Genomic DNA, 14,135 nt, shown 5'->3' with positions numbered 1-14,135 from the left:
CGCCTCACTGTCTCTGCAGTGATGACATCTGCTGGGTTAGCACTTACTGCTTATACCTGAAATGGGAACTCCCCCAGGAGTGAGAACAGCCCATCTCTAGGTGCCCAGGCCCTCCAGGCTTGGGGGTTGCTGCAGTAGATGCGATTAACAGCACTGCTGCTTGTCATTATGTCTAGGTCCATCTGGTCACCTGTTCTGCTTTTTTGAGCTCTGCGAACAAAGCCGAATTCCTGGATTTGGGATACGTAAGTACATTCCGAGACCGGAACGCACACTAGCAGCTGGCTTCCACAAACACCAGGGAGCTCCAGAGCCACGCGTCTCACCAGGAAGCAAGGGATGGGTGAGCTGAGTACAGAAAGTACCCAGCCTTTTTTCCCACCTCAAGTAGGTCAGCGAATTTGGGGCAACTCTTGGTTCGCTGGTTCATACTTTGGGGGTTATTTTCTCACTCTCTGCACTTTTGTCAGCTGAGCCAGGAAGCAGAAATACAGCAAAGTCAGGAGCCAGCACCTGTCTATGCCAGGCTTCCCAGCCAGAGAGACTCAAAGCGCAGACACATGCACCCGTCACTACACCCAGGCCCTGGAACATTTACTTAGCCCCCAAAGACCTTTTGTGGAGCTGAGCAAAATGCCCTTCATCATCCACCTTGTAGCTTCACAAGTGCTCTTGGGTGCCCACAGGAAGATGTGGGCTCCTGGCACGTCTGAAAGCTCGGCCAGTATTGGGAAGCATGTCCAGGACTGTGGCAAAAAGGCGTGGAGCTGAGCAGAGCTGAAAGCTGTAACACAAAATATTCTGCTTAATTTCAGCAACTGATGGAGAGGCTCCAGAAAATAGTCAAACTTCCACATCGCTTGAGACCTACACAGACGAGCAAGGTAAACCCTCTCCTCACAACTCACAGGCTCTGGTGTCTCGAGTCCCACGTTCGGAAATTTAATACAACCCTCTCATGTCGGTTTTGGGGCCCTGTCCTGAACCTGCCTCCAGCTCACCTCCAAACGTCCAAGATACCAGAGTTACTGCTGCTGTTACTTCCCCAGCTCCACGCTGCCTGAAGTCCACAGCGCTCTCAGCATGCCCATCATCTTACACAAACAGCTTGGCAGCAGAATCGCTGCCCAAGGGATAAGCCAAGACATCAGACAGCACACGTTAGACTGGATGGTTATTTCCTGTTCCCAAAGCGTCTTTCATTCTTCCTTGTTTGTTGAAAGCAAGCGAAGGGTGGAATGGGCTGGTTTTCAGACAGAACACAGTGTCCTATACTGACTAGTTCAGGGGCTGTCTCTGTCTTGAAGCCCACTGCATTTTATGGTATCTGAGCACTGAAGGAACAGAATCCAGCTGGGTATGCCTGCCTACCAGATGTTCTAATCTGTCTCCTTTTGGCAGATAAACACCGAGTACAGGGCTGAGTTTGCCCACTGCTTGGAGCCACTGCTGCTGCTGAATCCACGCCGGTCTGTGGTGGTGAGCGGAGGCGGCATTGGACCAGGGATCAGCAATGGAAACATGTAAGATGCTCAATTTCTCAGCTACATCCTCAGGGAGGGAGAGGAAAATGACAGTCTCCATGAGCCTCTGAGATTTAGAATAAGATTTGGAGGGTAAATACTAATTTAGGATTTATATGCTGGAAAGAAAGTAGCAATTCTAACCTGTGGCTCACACAAAATGCAGATAAGCCAGAAGGGGCCCAGGTGGCTGTTTAGCTCAGCACTGGTGGTGAATCCTGGCCAGAAGAGAGTGGTCAATGTCCCTGGGATGCTACAGTTGAGCTTCTGCTCTGCTATCTCTCAGGAGTGAATCCTGGCCGTTTGTGTCATCTGATTTCACCTATGCCCATCACCATGGCATCTGAGCACCTTACTAAAACAGAGCCAGTGGAATCCAGCACCACTTTCTCCATGATGGGCAAAGCACAGAGGTCTGGAGAAGCATCACTAAACACTGGTACTTTGGGGCTGGAAATCTCACAGGAGCATGTAAGAGCAGGGATGGAGGCAGGAAGTGAGTTGTCTAAACATTTCAGGGAGTTTTCTTTCAATTAAACCTAATTTAAAGTTATCCCTACACTAAAGGAGATCCACCTTCACCCAGGACTCACAATGCAATTTACCAGAGAAACAACAATGTAAAGTTGTATTTTCAAAGGACTGAGCAGTCCTGTACACATCTGAACATATACTTAGAGGTAGAATCTGTCATCAACATACTCTAGATTAAACGGTGGAAGAAACTGGAATGCCGGGTATTGGAGTCATAGTTTGTTGGGCTATTTGGGATAGATTTTAAACACTCAGACATCCTGTATCATTCTTCCAGCTGCCTTCTTGATTTCAGGATGACAGGAGTCTGGTCAGAAATACAGACACTGCTGTGTAGCAGTCAGGTGCTCTCCAGGAGTAAGTGCACCTTTGCTGGCCAGCTCCAGCAGACAGTAAGGCTAGTGGTGCCAGCTGGTGCGGTTCTTCCAAAATCACCCAGACGTTCTGGGATGGGAGCTAAAGGTGCCTTGTAGTAGTTGTCTTTTGAAGAGGTTGGTATGGGATGTATTTGTACATGGGGTAAATCTCTCTCTCACTATGTCACCAGTCCTTCCACGTTCAGGGAGAAGTGACTGATAAGACTCACAGGGAGCAGCCTCCTTCCACGGTGCCTTCGTGGGTTGGTTTGGAATATTTGGTTTGTTAAATTTTGAAAAATCACCCTCTCCCCCCCCACGAAGATCACCCATGCACAGAATGACTGGATAATCAATACGTGACCCTGGAAGAGCCAAACAGCCTACAGAGTAGAAAGCCATCACAGTACATCAAATACAAAGCCGAGAGAGGGGCAGCATGCCAAGCAAATTTCAGACAGTTGTGACTGCTGAATTACCATTCAAACGCACCAGTTTTATTCCTACATTGGCATTAAGGGACCAGCACGTCTTCGAGGTTTGTGCTCCCGAAAGGAACAGCCTACCAGCAAGAGTTTGAAGCAGGTGTGTTGTGAGCAAGCATTGTGCAAATTTCCCATGCCTGGCTCTGCCAGAGTACCTGACTCCCGACCGGCAGCACCCCTGGCCCACAGGCGGCTGTTTATTTTAATTTAAAACCCAGCCCAGTGGATTGGTCTCATAGCTCCACCTTTCCAGTAAGCTGCCCTTGACTTTGTCATGATGAAAGGTGTCCTAGGGACAATACATAACAGCTGTGCTGATTAATGTCAGGAATAGGCACAGTGGCTTGAACTGGCAATTCCTGGAAACCAGGGTTTGGAGCACAAGGGGAACTGCATGTCTGTGTTTTGCAGGAGATATAGTCTGGCCAGATACGATGGACTCAGAAGCTGGGTTCATCCTTATTGCTAAGCAAGGGGTGTGGGCTGAAGCAGGTCAACAGAAAAGTGATTAGTTTAACCGCAGCTTTCATGAAAAACTGCCAGAAATTCCTCCACATACACACCACCTTTTCCTTGCAAGCACTGGCGAGTGACATAAGACAGGAGTACTTGTGGCACCTTAGAGACTAACAAATGTATTTGAGCATAAGCTTTCGTGGGCTACAGCCCACTTCATCGGATGTATAGAATGGAACATATAGTGAGGAGATATAGATACATACAGAACATGAAAAGGTGGACTTAGCCATACCAACTCTAAGAGGCTAATTAATTAAGATGAGCTATTATCAGCAGGAGAAAAAACCTTTTGTAGTGATAATCAAGATGGCCCATTTCAGACAGTTAACAAGAGGTGTGAGGATACTTAACATGAGGAAATAGATTCAATGTAATGACTCAGACAGCATTTATCCATTCATGACCAATGCCGTCCCTAGCATATGGGTAAATCCCACTATGTTAAAATTGCCAAAGTCTGGGAGGAACGCAATGTGTTCCCAAGAATTGCCTCCATTATAATAATCACTGACAAAGTAGGAGCCTTCCCTGTTCTAATCCATACAAACCGTGAGCCCAGCACTATTGATTTCAGACCGTAACAGGTGCCAGTCCTGGGGTGCAACAAATCATTTGGAACAACTGAAAGGACTTTCATTGTAACTAGTGGAGGACGAGGTAACAGCGGCTGATGTGTATAGCTATCCTGCATGATAACATCAATCCCCTCTTATCCAAAGCTTTCACTGTTCCTTAATCACTTCTCGGAACCCCGCTGTCCCCATTTCACAGCTACAGAACTGAGGCACAGAGAGGGGAAGTGACCCAAAGGTCACCCAGAGTACATTGCCAAGCCAGCTTTAGAGGCCAGGCCTCCTGGCTCTGCTGTGCTCCAACTGCAAGAGCACTCTGCCTCCCAGCTAAGGAAGTATCCTGCCTATCTGGCGATCACATCACCGTACAGATACTCATTTGGGAGACCCCGTACAGCACTCGTGAAGTGCTGCCATTGCCACTAACACACACAACAAGGGCCATGCCTTGAGAAACTAGCAACAACAATACTTGTTTGGTTCTTGGCAGCTCAGGGACTGCAGATGCCCCTGCAGTTACTGACAAGGTGCCATTAATGTCTCACAGGGAGTCACTTCTCATAGCATCCACCCGCTGGGCAAGTCTCTGGAGGACTTTACTCTCTCTGCCTAGAGTTAGCTTGAGCACAGACAAAACCCCTCCCTTTGCACCAAGTCACTGCATGCCCTGTGGTTAACAGGGGCATCAGGCTGCGATGCAAAAAGGTTGCTACTATGGCCACCAACTTCCTCCAGCCTGCTTGTGCTGCACCTTGTCCACCTGTGAAATGCAGGTGATCCCACCTCCCAGGGCTGTGGGAAGGGGGGCTTGCACAGCACTGTGAAGATGGAGAGACCCAGGCTGGTCTCTGTGCTGGACAGTAACTCGCTCACTCACCGGGTTGATTAGCTGCTCTGGGGCTGTCCTGGGAGCAAGCTTTCAGGTCCCATCTCTGCCCACTGCCAGCCCCAGCCCATGTCACACTCCAAACAAGCCGCCTGCCTTTCGGCCTGGCTCACCTGAGTGACTGCTTTCAGCTGAGCCCCCCAGAGCAGCCTGTTGGTCTGCCACTATTTTTATCAGAATTTCAAAGAACTCTCCAGGGCACAGTTCCTTTGCACTGGATATATTTAGGCCAAATGATGTCACAGGCAGCCTAGGCCGCTCCACTCTGCTCCAGCTGCTCGCCCTGCAAACAGGACAGTTTCTTATTGTGAAATGGGGATCACTGCTTGTTTCCAAGTGGATATTACAGTTCAGGGAAACTAATCATTGCACTGGGGACTTCAGAGCACCCTTTCCTTGTCAAAGGTACATTTCAGCTGCATATAATGAGCTGCCTTTCACAAGACTTGGATTCTAAGGGGAAAGCGGGGAGCTGGACGATAGGAATCCAGTAAGAGCTGCAGAGTGGGTGTCCGGCTGCCTCCTCTGATCAGTGAGCATTGATTCATTACATAATGCATGGAACTGTGGTAGCAGCTGTTGGGTGTAGGACTGTGTGGGAAGAGTCTGAATGCAAAGAGTAGCAATACGTTGCTTTATAGGAAGTGCTTCCCATTGAAGAGTTTGATTATCATTAGACAACAGATGAAATGCTAAATCATGCTGTGAGTATATTTTCTGTTTGCTTGTCCAAATATTGCTTCTTTACTACAATGGTTGGCAATTTTCAGCTTCAAATCACTTTACAGTTCAGTGAATTCACCTACTCCCAAGGATATTTTGCAGAAACTTGCATTCTTGTCTCCTTGGATCTGGCTGTCGGAGTCTAGTTGCAGCTCCCTCGAAGAGCTGTTTCTCTTGGCCATCAAAAGAGGCCAATAAATGCAGTCTGTGCATGCAGCAAGACGTTTTCAGTGTAATTAATACAGGGATTCTGTACCAAGACTCTTCTAGGGGGTCAAGAAACAGAGTTTTGTGACTGACATTTTTGTCGATAGGTCGGATGAGACAGACACTTGATACAACACAAGAGAATCCATACCTAAGGAGGTGTTTCCGATTGTCATTCTGGGTTGAGATTGGTTCTCATTGGGTGTTTCTGCCACTTTGTATTCATGCTCTGCACAGCCTCAGACACCTCCGGGGTCTAGAACAATTCTTCAGTTACTGGCTTTATGACGACCACACCTTTTATTTAAAAAGTTACAGACTGATTCAGAAGAAATCAGATAGAACTTAACTATAGCATTGGAACAGGAACTCCGGATACTACGGGATCATGTTCATGCTACTGTACTGGGGTTTCTTTGCAGGGACCGTCATTACCTGGCATAGACTCTCCAGGCAGTTTCCGTGATTGTAAATCTTCATCAGATGAACAGGGACTAGAACAAGAAGGTATTAGATAAAGCGTTAGCCAGGTGGAGTGCCCACTCTGCCTAGTGCTGTAACTGCATGATAGGGACAGGATCCAGGCCTGGGTCTTTTTAAATAAAACACATTGTACCAGGATTGGCACTGGTGAGGTTACCTCCTTGGTGGTGGTGATTTTGCTGCTTTCCTGTCATAACTCCTGACACAGAATGTGACCTGTCCCCCACAGACAGAGGCGGTAGCCATGGGCAATGAGCTTCCCCGGAGAGATTGTCAGAAATGAAACTTGAAATCTGATTTTCTAGCCCACACGATCTGCCTTTTATAAATACAGTTAATGCGAGAGTAAAATAGAGCTGATAGGGCAGGAATTCTTCCACCTTTGGCCTCTTCTCTGACTACTGCTGTGTCTTTCGCAGCAAAGGGCAGCTGTGATCTTAGAATCTTTTCCTTGCCTGGTAGAAGGAAGGAGTGACACTGTCATATAGAACGATGATATGCTAGCCTTGTCCGGCACTAAAGCAAGCTCTCTCAAGGAGGAGGAGCTGGTTTCTCTTTGGCACACTAACTAAAATATGTCCAAAGAAGCTATTGCCTGGCTTGCACTACAGACTGGACACAAAAGTCAGACAGGTCATAGGATGCTTATTTCACACTATGAGCCAGATGGAGGCACTTTCTAGTTTGCTTCTGCTAAATGGCAATTTCAGAGACAGCAGCTGATTTGATGGCACTGCTTATGTACGTTTTAAAAACTCACGCTCTCTGCTTAAGGCTCTCGGGTGGTCAGTGCTCCAAGACGCTGATAGTGCCTGGCTGTTCCCCTTCCTGCGATAAGATGTCCATCACAGGCTCCATAGTTCGAAAGCCAACCATGCATCGTTACATCAGCACCAAGGTCCTGCTGGCCGAAGGAGGGGAGACGCCCTTCACTGAGCACTGTCGCAACTATGAGAACATGTATCGGGTAAGTACATGGAAGAGGGCAGATATAGTAACACAGCCTGATTTCACCACTGACCATGGGACTGCTGTCCCTGGTTGAGGGGGTTTTCCTTACCTGGCAGGATCAGTGCCCAGAGATGGAAGAAAAATGTGGGGGTAACTCCTGTAATGATGCAGGGCAGGCCTGAACCAGGGAGTGGAGGCCAAGAGAGATGGTGAAGGTGGACAGAGTGCTGAACTGGTTCTCCAGTTAACTGTTCTCTTCCTTCACTCCTATAGTTCATTCATGTCGCTTTCTTCATCATGTGGAAAAGTTAGAAACTTTGGGCCAAACCCAGCTGTACTGTGAAGCCGCACTTACCTGCACAATCCTACCAAGACATTTTTGAGTGTGTCATTGTCACTGTGTTTAGGGTTCAAATGGTCATTTGCAAGTGCCAGTGGAATGGTGCTGGATAAGGACATCCGTGCCAGCCATGGGAACTTACAAGGGAAAGTCAGGGGAGTTGGGTCTAGTTCTCTTCCTAGAAGACTTACAGAGCTAAATCTGTTTAGCTTAACGGACAGTTAAGGGGTGATTTGATTACAGTGTGTAAGTACCTACAGGAGGAACAAATATTTAATAGGTTCTTCAATCTAGCAGAGAAAGGATAATGGCCTAATGACTGGAACTTGAAGCTGGACAAATTCAGACAGGAAATAAGGCATAATTTTTTTTAACAGAATAATTAGCCATTGAAACAATTGGCCAAGGGTTGTGGCGGATTCTCCATCACTGATCATTTCTAAATGACGACTGGATGTTTTACTGAAAGCTTTGCGCTAGAATTAGGTTGGGGAAGTTCTAGGACGCATGTTATACAGGAGGTCAGACAGGAGTATTACAGTGCTCGCTTCTGGCCTTGGAATCTCTGAAGTCCATTGGCTGAGAAGAGTTTATCTGTACCATATATAACTGCCAGGCCTTCTGTCCCTTCAGCAGTGACCTAGTCACAAAGACTCATATATGCCTATGGTAAAATAGTGCTTCCACAAGAGGAAATAGCAGTAGCAAGGAAATCAAAAGACACTGGATTTTACAGGTACCTTCCTCTTCTTTAACCAAACCTGTTGCCATCTGTCTCCTCAGGGTGAAAGGAAAACTCCACAGCAACTCACCCCCTTTCATATTTCTAATGCAGACCCTGCAAACAGAGATTCAGAACCTGAAGGATCAGGTACAGGAGCTGCATCGTGACCTCACAAAGCATCACTCCCTCATCAAGACGGAGATCATGAGTGAGATCCTACAGAAATCCCTCCAGATGGATGTGCAGATTGCCTCGGAGTATTCGTCTGTGGAAATGATGCGGAGCATGTTTGAAGAGGTACGTTTCCTGCAGTTGACGTTCTAGTGCCTGTGCCACCCGCTCTAAAGAGCGGCTTCCCCTAAATGGCAGTGCACAGCACTAGTGATGAGTCATGCCAATGCCAAGCCCAGGGAGAGAACATGGAGCATCTCGGAGTAGGACAGACAGACGCATAAAGGGAGGCATCAGAGGTTGTTCTAGCAGAGCTGGCTCCTTGCAGAACATTTGCACATTTCTACCCTGTTCCTTTAAATGAACAGAAAATGGCGATGGACAGTTGGGCACAGCTGGCTTTGTCCCCTCGATGGAAGGTAGAAGGGAGAGGACAGACAAGGTGGGGTGAAATGAGATGATACTGAAATCCGTAGGCTCAGTCCAGTGCTAGAGATCTTTGTTAGCCAAGATTTTTCTAGTTCTGCCAGACAAAGACATCTGCTTTGCAGTCTGGACCTGAGGCTATATGATGTGCTGAGAGCAATATTGTGTTCTGAGGCAAGTGAGGCTGGTTACATTGGAGGCATAGCCTGATCCCTGTGTACCCAGCTAGCAGGTAGGTTTGGATCCTGAGTAAGGGTGTGGTCGATAGGAAATAGCACTCATGAGTACTGGATGCAGAGGCTTCCCCAGGAGACTTGCCCTGGAAAGTCACCAGCCTTTTTCTTGTTTTGCAAAGGCTCCACTCAGGCTATGGCTACACTACAGCTTAAGTTGACATAAGTTATGTCGTTCAGGGGTGTAAATTAGCCACCCCCGCGTGACATAACTTTTGCCGAATTAAGCGCCGGTGTAGACAGCGCTATGTTGCTGGAAAGCTTCTCCTGCCGCTCGCAGAGGCTGGAGTAATTAAGCCAGTGGGACAGCTCTCTCCCATCGGCTTAGAGCGGCTACACTAGGGAGCTTACAGAGGTGCAGCTATCACTACAATAGCCTGAGTCACTAGAATAATTAAAAGGGCCAGAGTCTTGGTCAGTACTAAAGGGGCTGCTGCTGCGGTATTTGCAAGTTGTTAGCTGCGGAGTGGATTGCTCTGCCAGCCTGGAATGATGGGAGAGAAACAGGCTCAGCAGACGTCCCTTGGAAAGGATACTTCAGTCCTTTATTGCAACATGCTGTCCAGCTCACTATTTTTGTTTCAGATTTGGGAGGAAACATATCAGAGGGTGGCAAATGAGCAGGAAATTTATGAAGGTATTTGTGACAGTTCTGTCCACTAACCCACTGATTCCATGTGGTGAGATGTTCTTCCCCAACTCCCGGTCTCTGTTTAACGTGCACTTGCTAAGTGGTGACAGCAGTCACAGTGCTAACTTAGTCTGTGTGTGGTCACGACACATTCTAGTTTAAAGGGGAAGTTTCACACGTGAGAAAGAGCTGCTAAATTGCTCCTCTGCTGCTCTCCGCTCCAAGGGCTTCCAGCATTGGAATGCCACACCAAGGCCGTGCTCCACTCAGAGGACTCAGCCTCGCTTCCCACACATGCAGATCCCTCTACCTCTCCTCCCCAGCCCTGCCGTCTTTCATCTACACCACCTCCCATTCCATGCTGATGGGCGAGGCAAGAATGGTCCAGCTCAGCAAAACCCCCTCCTCTACCCATCCCGAGCAGATTCTGTTAGAGAACGTAAATCAGGCTGGGTAACTGTCAAGCAAATCCCCACCCAGTAGCTCAGAGAGGCGCTAACAGAGTTTCAAACACCACTGTGGACAGAGCCCAGGAAGCAGCAAGAGAACAGGAAACAAAAACTAGAAAAACCCACAGAATTCAAAAAATTAAAATGTCAGCCTAGAGAAAACCTGAAAAGCAGAGTCTGGAGGGAAGTCTGGATATTCAGAGATTAAAGTATCTAACAAGCATAGCAGCTTTGCAAATCTCTCCCATAGATGGCTGGTTAACTGCAGCATGAAGAGATGGCAACCTCTGGTGCTTCAGTTGGTTATGGTTTACAGCACCTGTCCTGGGCTTAGCAGAAAGTTTATAAGCATGTAACAAGGCCCCTCAGAGACTTAATTGGTCAGAGGACATGCTGGATGACTTCATAAAAACTCCTAGGACATCCGTGAAAGAACACCCTCTGAAAGCTAAGAGTCAGGACAAAAGCCCCAATTTCTGAAAGACAGTGAATTGCTGGGTCCTGTTACAGTGTGTTCCCTTTCCATGCAGCACAGTTACATGACCTGTTGCAGCTGAAACAAGAAAACAGCTACCTGACAACCATCACCAAACAGATTGCCCCCTATGTCCGCTCCATAGCGAAGGTGAAGGAACGGCTGGAGCCCAGGTAAGACAGCACAGAGCCATTTCCCCAAGAGGAGAGGCTTTGGGGGGTCTTTGAGGTGGATTCATGCCTCTCAGTCCAGTCTCCAGTAGACTTAGCTACGTTTCAAAAACACAACCAGTGCTCTTGCTGGCACTCAGCAGGGACACCATGGAGACCTAGCGGTCAGACAAGTGAGCTCATTTCTTCAGTGCCATGTTGATACTGTATCTGTTCTGTGGACAGAAAACTTGCAGTTCTAGTGCTGCTCATGTCCTGTTACAAATACAGCGAACCATCAAAACCGCTGCAGCTCACTCTGCTTTTCATCTCACTTTAGACTACAAGAACCCAGGGAACTGAAGGATGACCAGACAGAGAATCTGCTCAAAATTTACGATGACAGCACAGTGACCAGCGACACACCACACAGGTAGAGGATGGGGTGGAATGGTTAGAAGGCTGATGGCTCATCTGAATACTTGATACCAGAATAAGTCAAACCACTGACAAATTAGCAAGTCATTTCATTTTCCATGTAAAACTGTCAGCTAAAATACTGAAGTTAGGAAATACAACTGGAAGACTTCCATAAAACATTACGTGCTGCAGGTAGGGTTAGGCACTGCCGGAAGCACACACTGAACAATGTGGCCATTAACAATTGCCATGCACTTTGCAGCAAAGGTAGGGTTCATGGGGAAGGGAGAGGAGGGGGTTTTAGCCAGACTGTATCCTGGCTAAATTCCAGCTCAAGCGGTTTACTTGCTGATCCCACCCCCACAGTTCATCACCTTCCCTAAATTTGTTTCTCTACTAAGTTTCAAAGTTACAGAAAAACAGAGCTCAGTATCCAATTACAAGAGAAAGGGGAAGAAAAACATCCACAGTAATCTTTAAACCAAGAGTTTGTTTCTAAAGACCGTCTCTAAGGTCTTAGACACTGCAGCTGAAGAAACGGGTGCTAAAGAGAATCCTGAATTACAGAACCCTGAGATACTAGTCTGTAAATACACTAATTGTTAGAAACATTTGGTGGCAAGAACAAGGAAGGGGATTCATACCCTACATGAATGAGGAAAGTAACATATCCAAAGATCCTGTCATCCACCTCTGCATTGCTGCAACTGAGGGAAAATGTTGGGAAGAGATGGAATGGAGCCACTAAAAGCACATTGCAGTGCTGCCTTTAAATGCCAGCAGCAATTGCACTCCACCTCAGAGGAGAGTGTAGAGCAGCAGCAGCAGGTGACATGGTCCCTTGAGTATCTTTGATATACCTCAGAGGAGCTTAGTGAGGTTTCCTCCATTGTTTGTGAAACTCCCTGCAGTCCTGGCTGAAGCCAGGTGCGAAGTGTTAACGGCTGGGGTTAAGCATCTGATGAAGTGGGTTTTAGCCCACGAAAGCTTATGCCCAAATAAATTTGTTAGTCTCTAAGATGCCATAAGGACTCCTCATTTTTTTTGTTTGTTTTTGTTTTTTTAAGAGAACTACTGTAACTGGAGCCTGGTTTAATCAGTGAAGTGACCTAATTAAGGATGAATCTCACTCATCCCATGCAGACTTGCAGCATTTTACATACTGCATGAACAGGAACTTATTTTGAGATATTTTATTTAAAAAAAAAAGTCCATGTGATTTGTGCTGTTGCAGTTTTGCTACACAGACTCAATACAGCAAATGTGGAAAGTGTAAGAATAAAACTATTACACAGCAACTATTGCCCATGCCAGCAGTAGACTGCCTAGAATCTCTCTTCTAAATAAGAGTTTGCTAATAAAATATTCAGGCCAGCTGACAATTAGATCTTTTTGTGATTTAGCCAAGGTGCCTTTTCTGCTCTAGGAACGACTTGACAAGAAGCATGGAAGACAACAGGGAGCCCAAAGTGGACAACCGAATGCTGAACATTGTCACTGAGGATCCCCTACTGAAAGACACTTACAAAACCAAACAAAAAGGTGGGACAGAGAGTCCCAGCCAGAAAGATTTTGCAGCTTAGGCAAGGCAGAGTGCCAAGAAGCTGCACTGCTTTGCATTTCATATATACAAACAAGACTTAAATAGAAGTTTCTCGAGTACCTTTATGGTTGAGTCAGGCTGGTATTACAGAGGAGCTATCCATTGAAATAGACTTGACCAGATGGGAAGGACCAGCATTTCCAAATTTAGTTTGATGAAATTGAGTCTTGAAATGCAGACTAAGGCTTCACCAATTCAGTGAATCTAAATACTGTTCTCATTACATTATCAGATGGTTTTTAATCAGTTATGGTCTGATTTCCCAGGCCAATTTCTTTGGCTGTTTGTATTTTCAACAGGGTTATATTGTATTTTTCTGTATCAATAAATTCAAACCTCTATTCAGCAGAGAAGTCCAGTATCTCTCGAGTCAGAACTCTTCGGTGGGCCCCAATTGTTATTGGAATTGGTCTCCTTTCTCCTTCATGTGGAAACTTTGAAAAAACAAATATTGATACTATTTCACACCTGAAATCCCTTACCTCAGCTGCTCAAAGCGAACTGTAAGCTCTTGGTGGTGTACCTAGAAACATGGAGGATTATAAGCCTAATTTTGACATTGATAGCACAATGTATTTTAAATGCATGAAAACAGCTAGCTCTATGTAAGTTTTATTCGCACTACCCCTACTCCCTGCCCTGACAACTTATTTAAAAGCCTAGCTAAGTAAACAATGTATTCTTTATTAAAGTGGAATGTAGCTATTTCCTCAAAAAGAAAGTCACCTTGCATAGCCTTGAAGCTGGGTTTTGGGGCGGATTATGGTTTTAGGGCAGTTATTTTGGGGAGGACTTGTTTTTAAACACTTCTGCACTTTAGTGTAATGAGATCAGTAGGACAACAATGTTTTCTTGAGGTTTTTATGCTGTAGATTTTTCAGAAGTCTTGTTTTCCATATGAGATGTACACAGCTTTGTATATTAAAAATCTGAAAAAATAAAATATCAGTTCTTGATACTTCATGCAAGTTGTTAATCTAGCATGACTACACCCACCAGGGAATTCTGGGAGGGCCAGACTGCATGGGACAACAACCCTCTCACCAGCAGACTTCTCAGGAGATAAATGTCCTTCTGATAAGTTTCAAAGAGAGTATGTTTCGCTTACAATCACCACACCTTTTCAGATTATTTTAACCAATTATAGTTTTATTTAATAAATGGAAAGAATTCTCAACATCCGCAAAAGAAAAGAACCTTTAAATATCTGTAATGAACATTTCTTCATGTAAGAAAAAGGGTAGAACTACTCCATTCATTTAATACACAGTTGGT

General features: G+C 46.1%; 1 protein-coding gene across 1 annotated transcript in view; it reads left to right on the top strand.

The window, feature by feature from the left end:
- RNF207 (ring finger protein 207) overlaps positions 1-13,823 on the top strand; it is a 36,320-nt gene extending 22,497 nt beyond the window's left edge. The window contains exons 11-19 of the mRNA XM_044996282.1: positions 177-245; positions 816-884; positions 1,402-1,523; positions 7,063-7,255; positions 8,415-8,600; positions 9,719-9,770; positions 10,744-10,861; positions 11,178-11,270; positions 12,684-13,823. Of these exons, the coding sequence (XP_044852217.1) occupies positions 177-245; positions 816-884; positions 1,402-1,523; positions 7,063-7,255; positions 8,415-8,600; positions 9,719-9,770; positions 10,744-10,861; positions 11,178-11,270; positions 12,684-12,840 (1,059 nt within the window). The 3' untranslated portion in view covers positions 12,841-13,823. The remainder of the gene's footprint in view (positions 1-176; positions 246-815; positions 885-1,401; positions 1,524-7,062; positions 7,256-8,414; positions 8,601-9,718; positions 9,771-10,743; positions 10,862-11,177; positions 11,271-12,683) is intronic.
- Positions 13,824-14,135: the final 312 nt, after the last annotated feature.

This window comes from Mauremys mutica, chromosome 21 (genome assembly GCF_020497125.1).
Source record: "Mauremys mutica isolate MM-2020 ecotype Southern chromosome 21, ASM2049712v1, whole genome shotgun sequence".
NCBI lineage: Eukaryota > Metazoa > Chordata > Testudines > Geoemydidae > Mauremys > Mauremys mutica.
The sequence above is the reverse complement of the archived record's forward strand: the minus strand, read 5'-3'. Positions and strand labels throughout refer to the sequence as shown.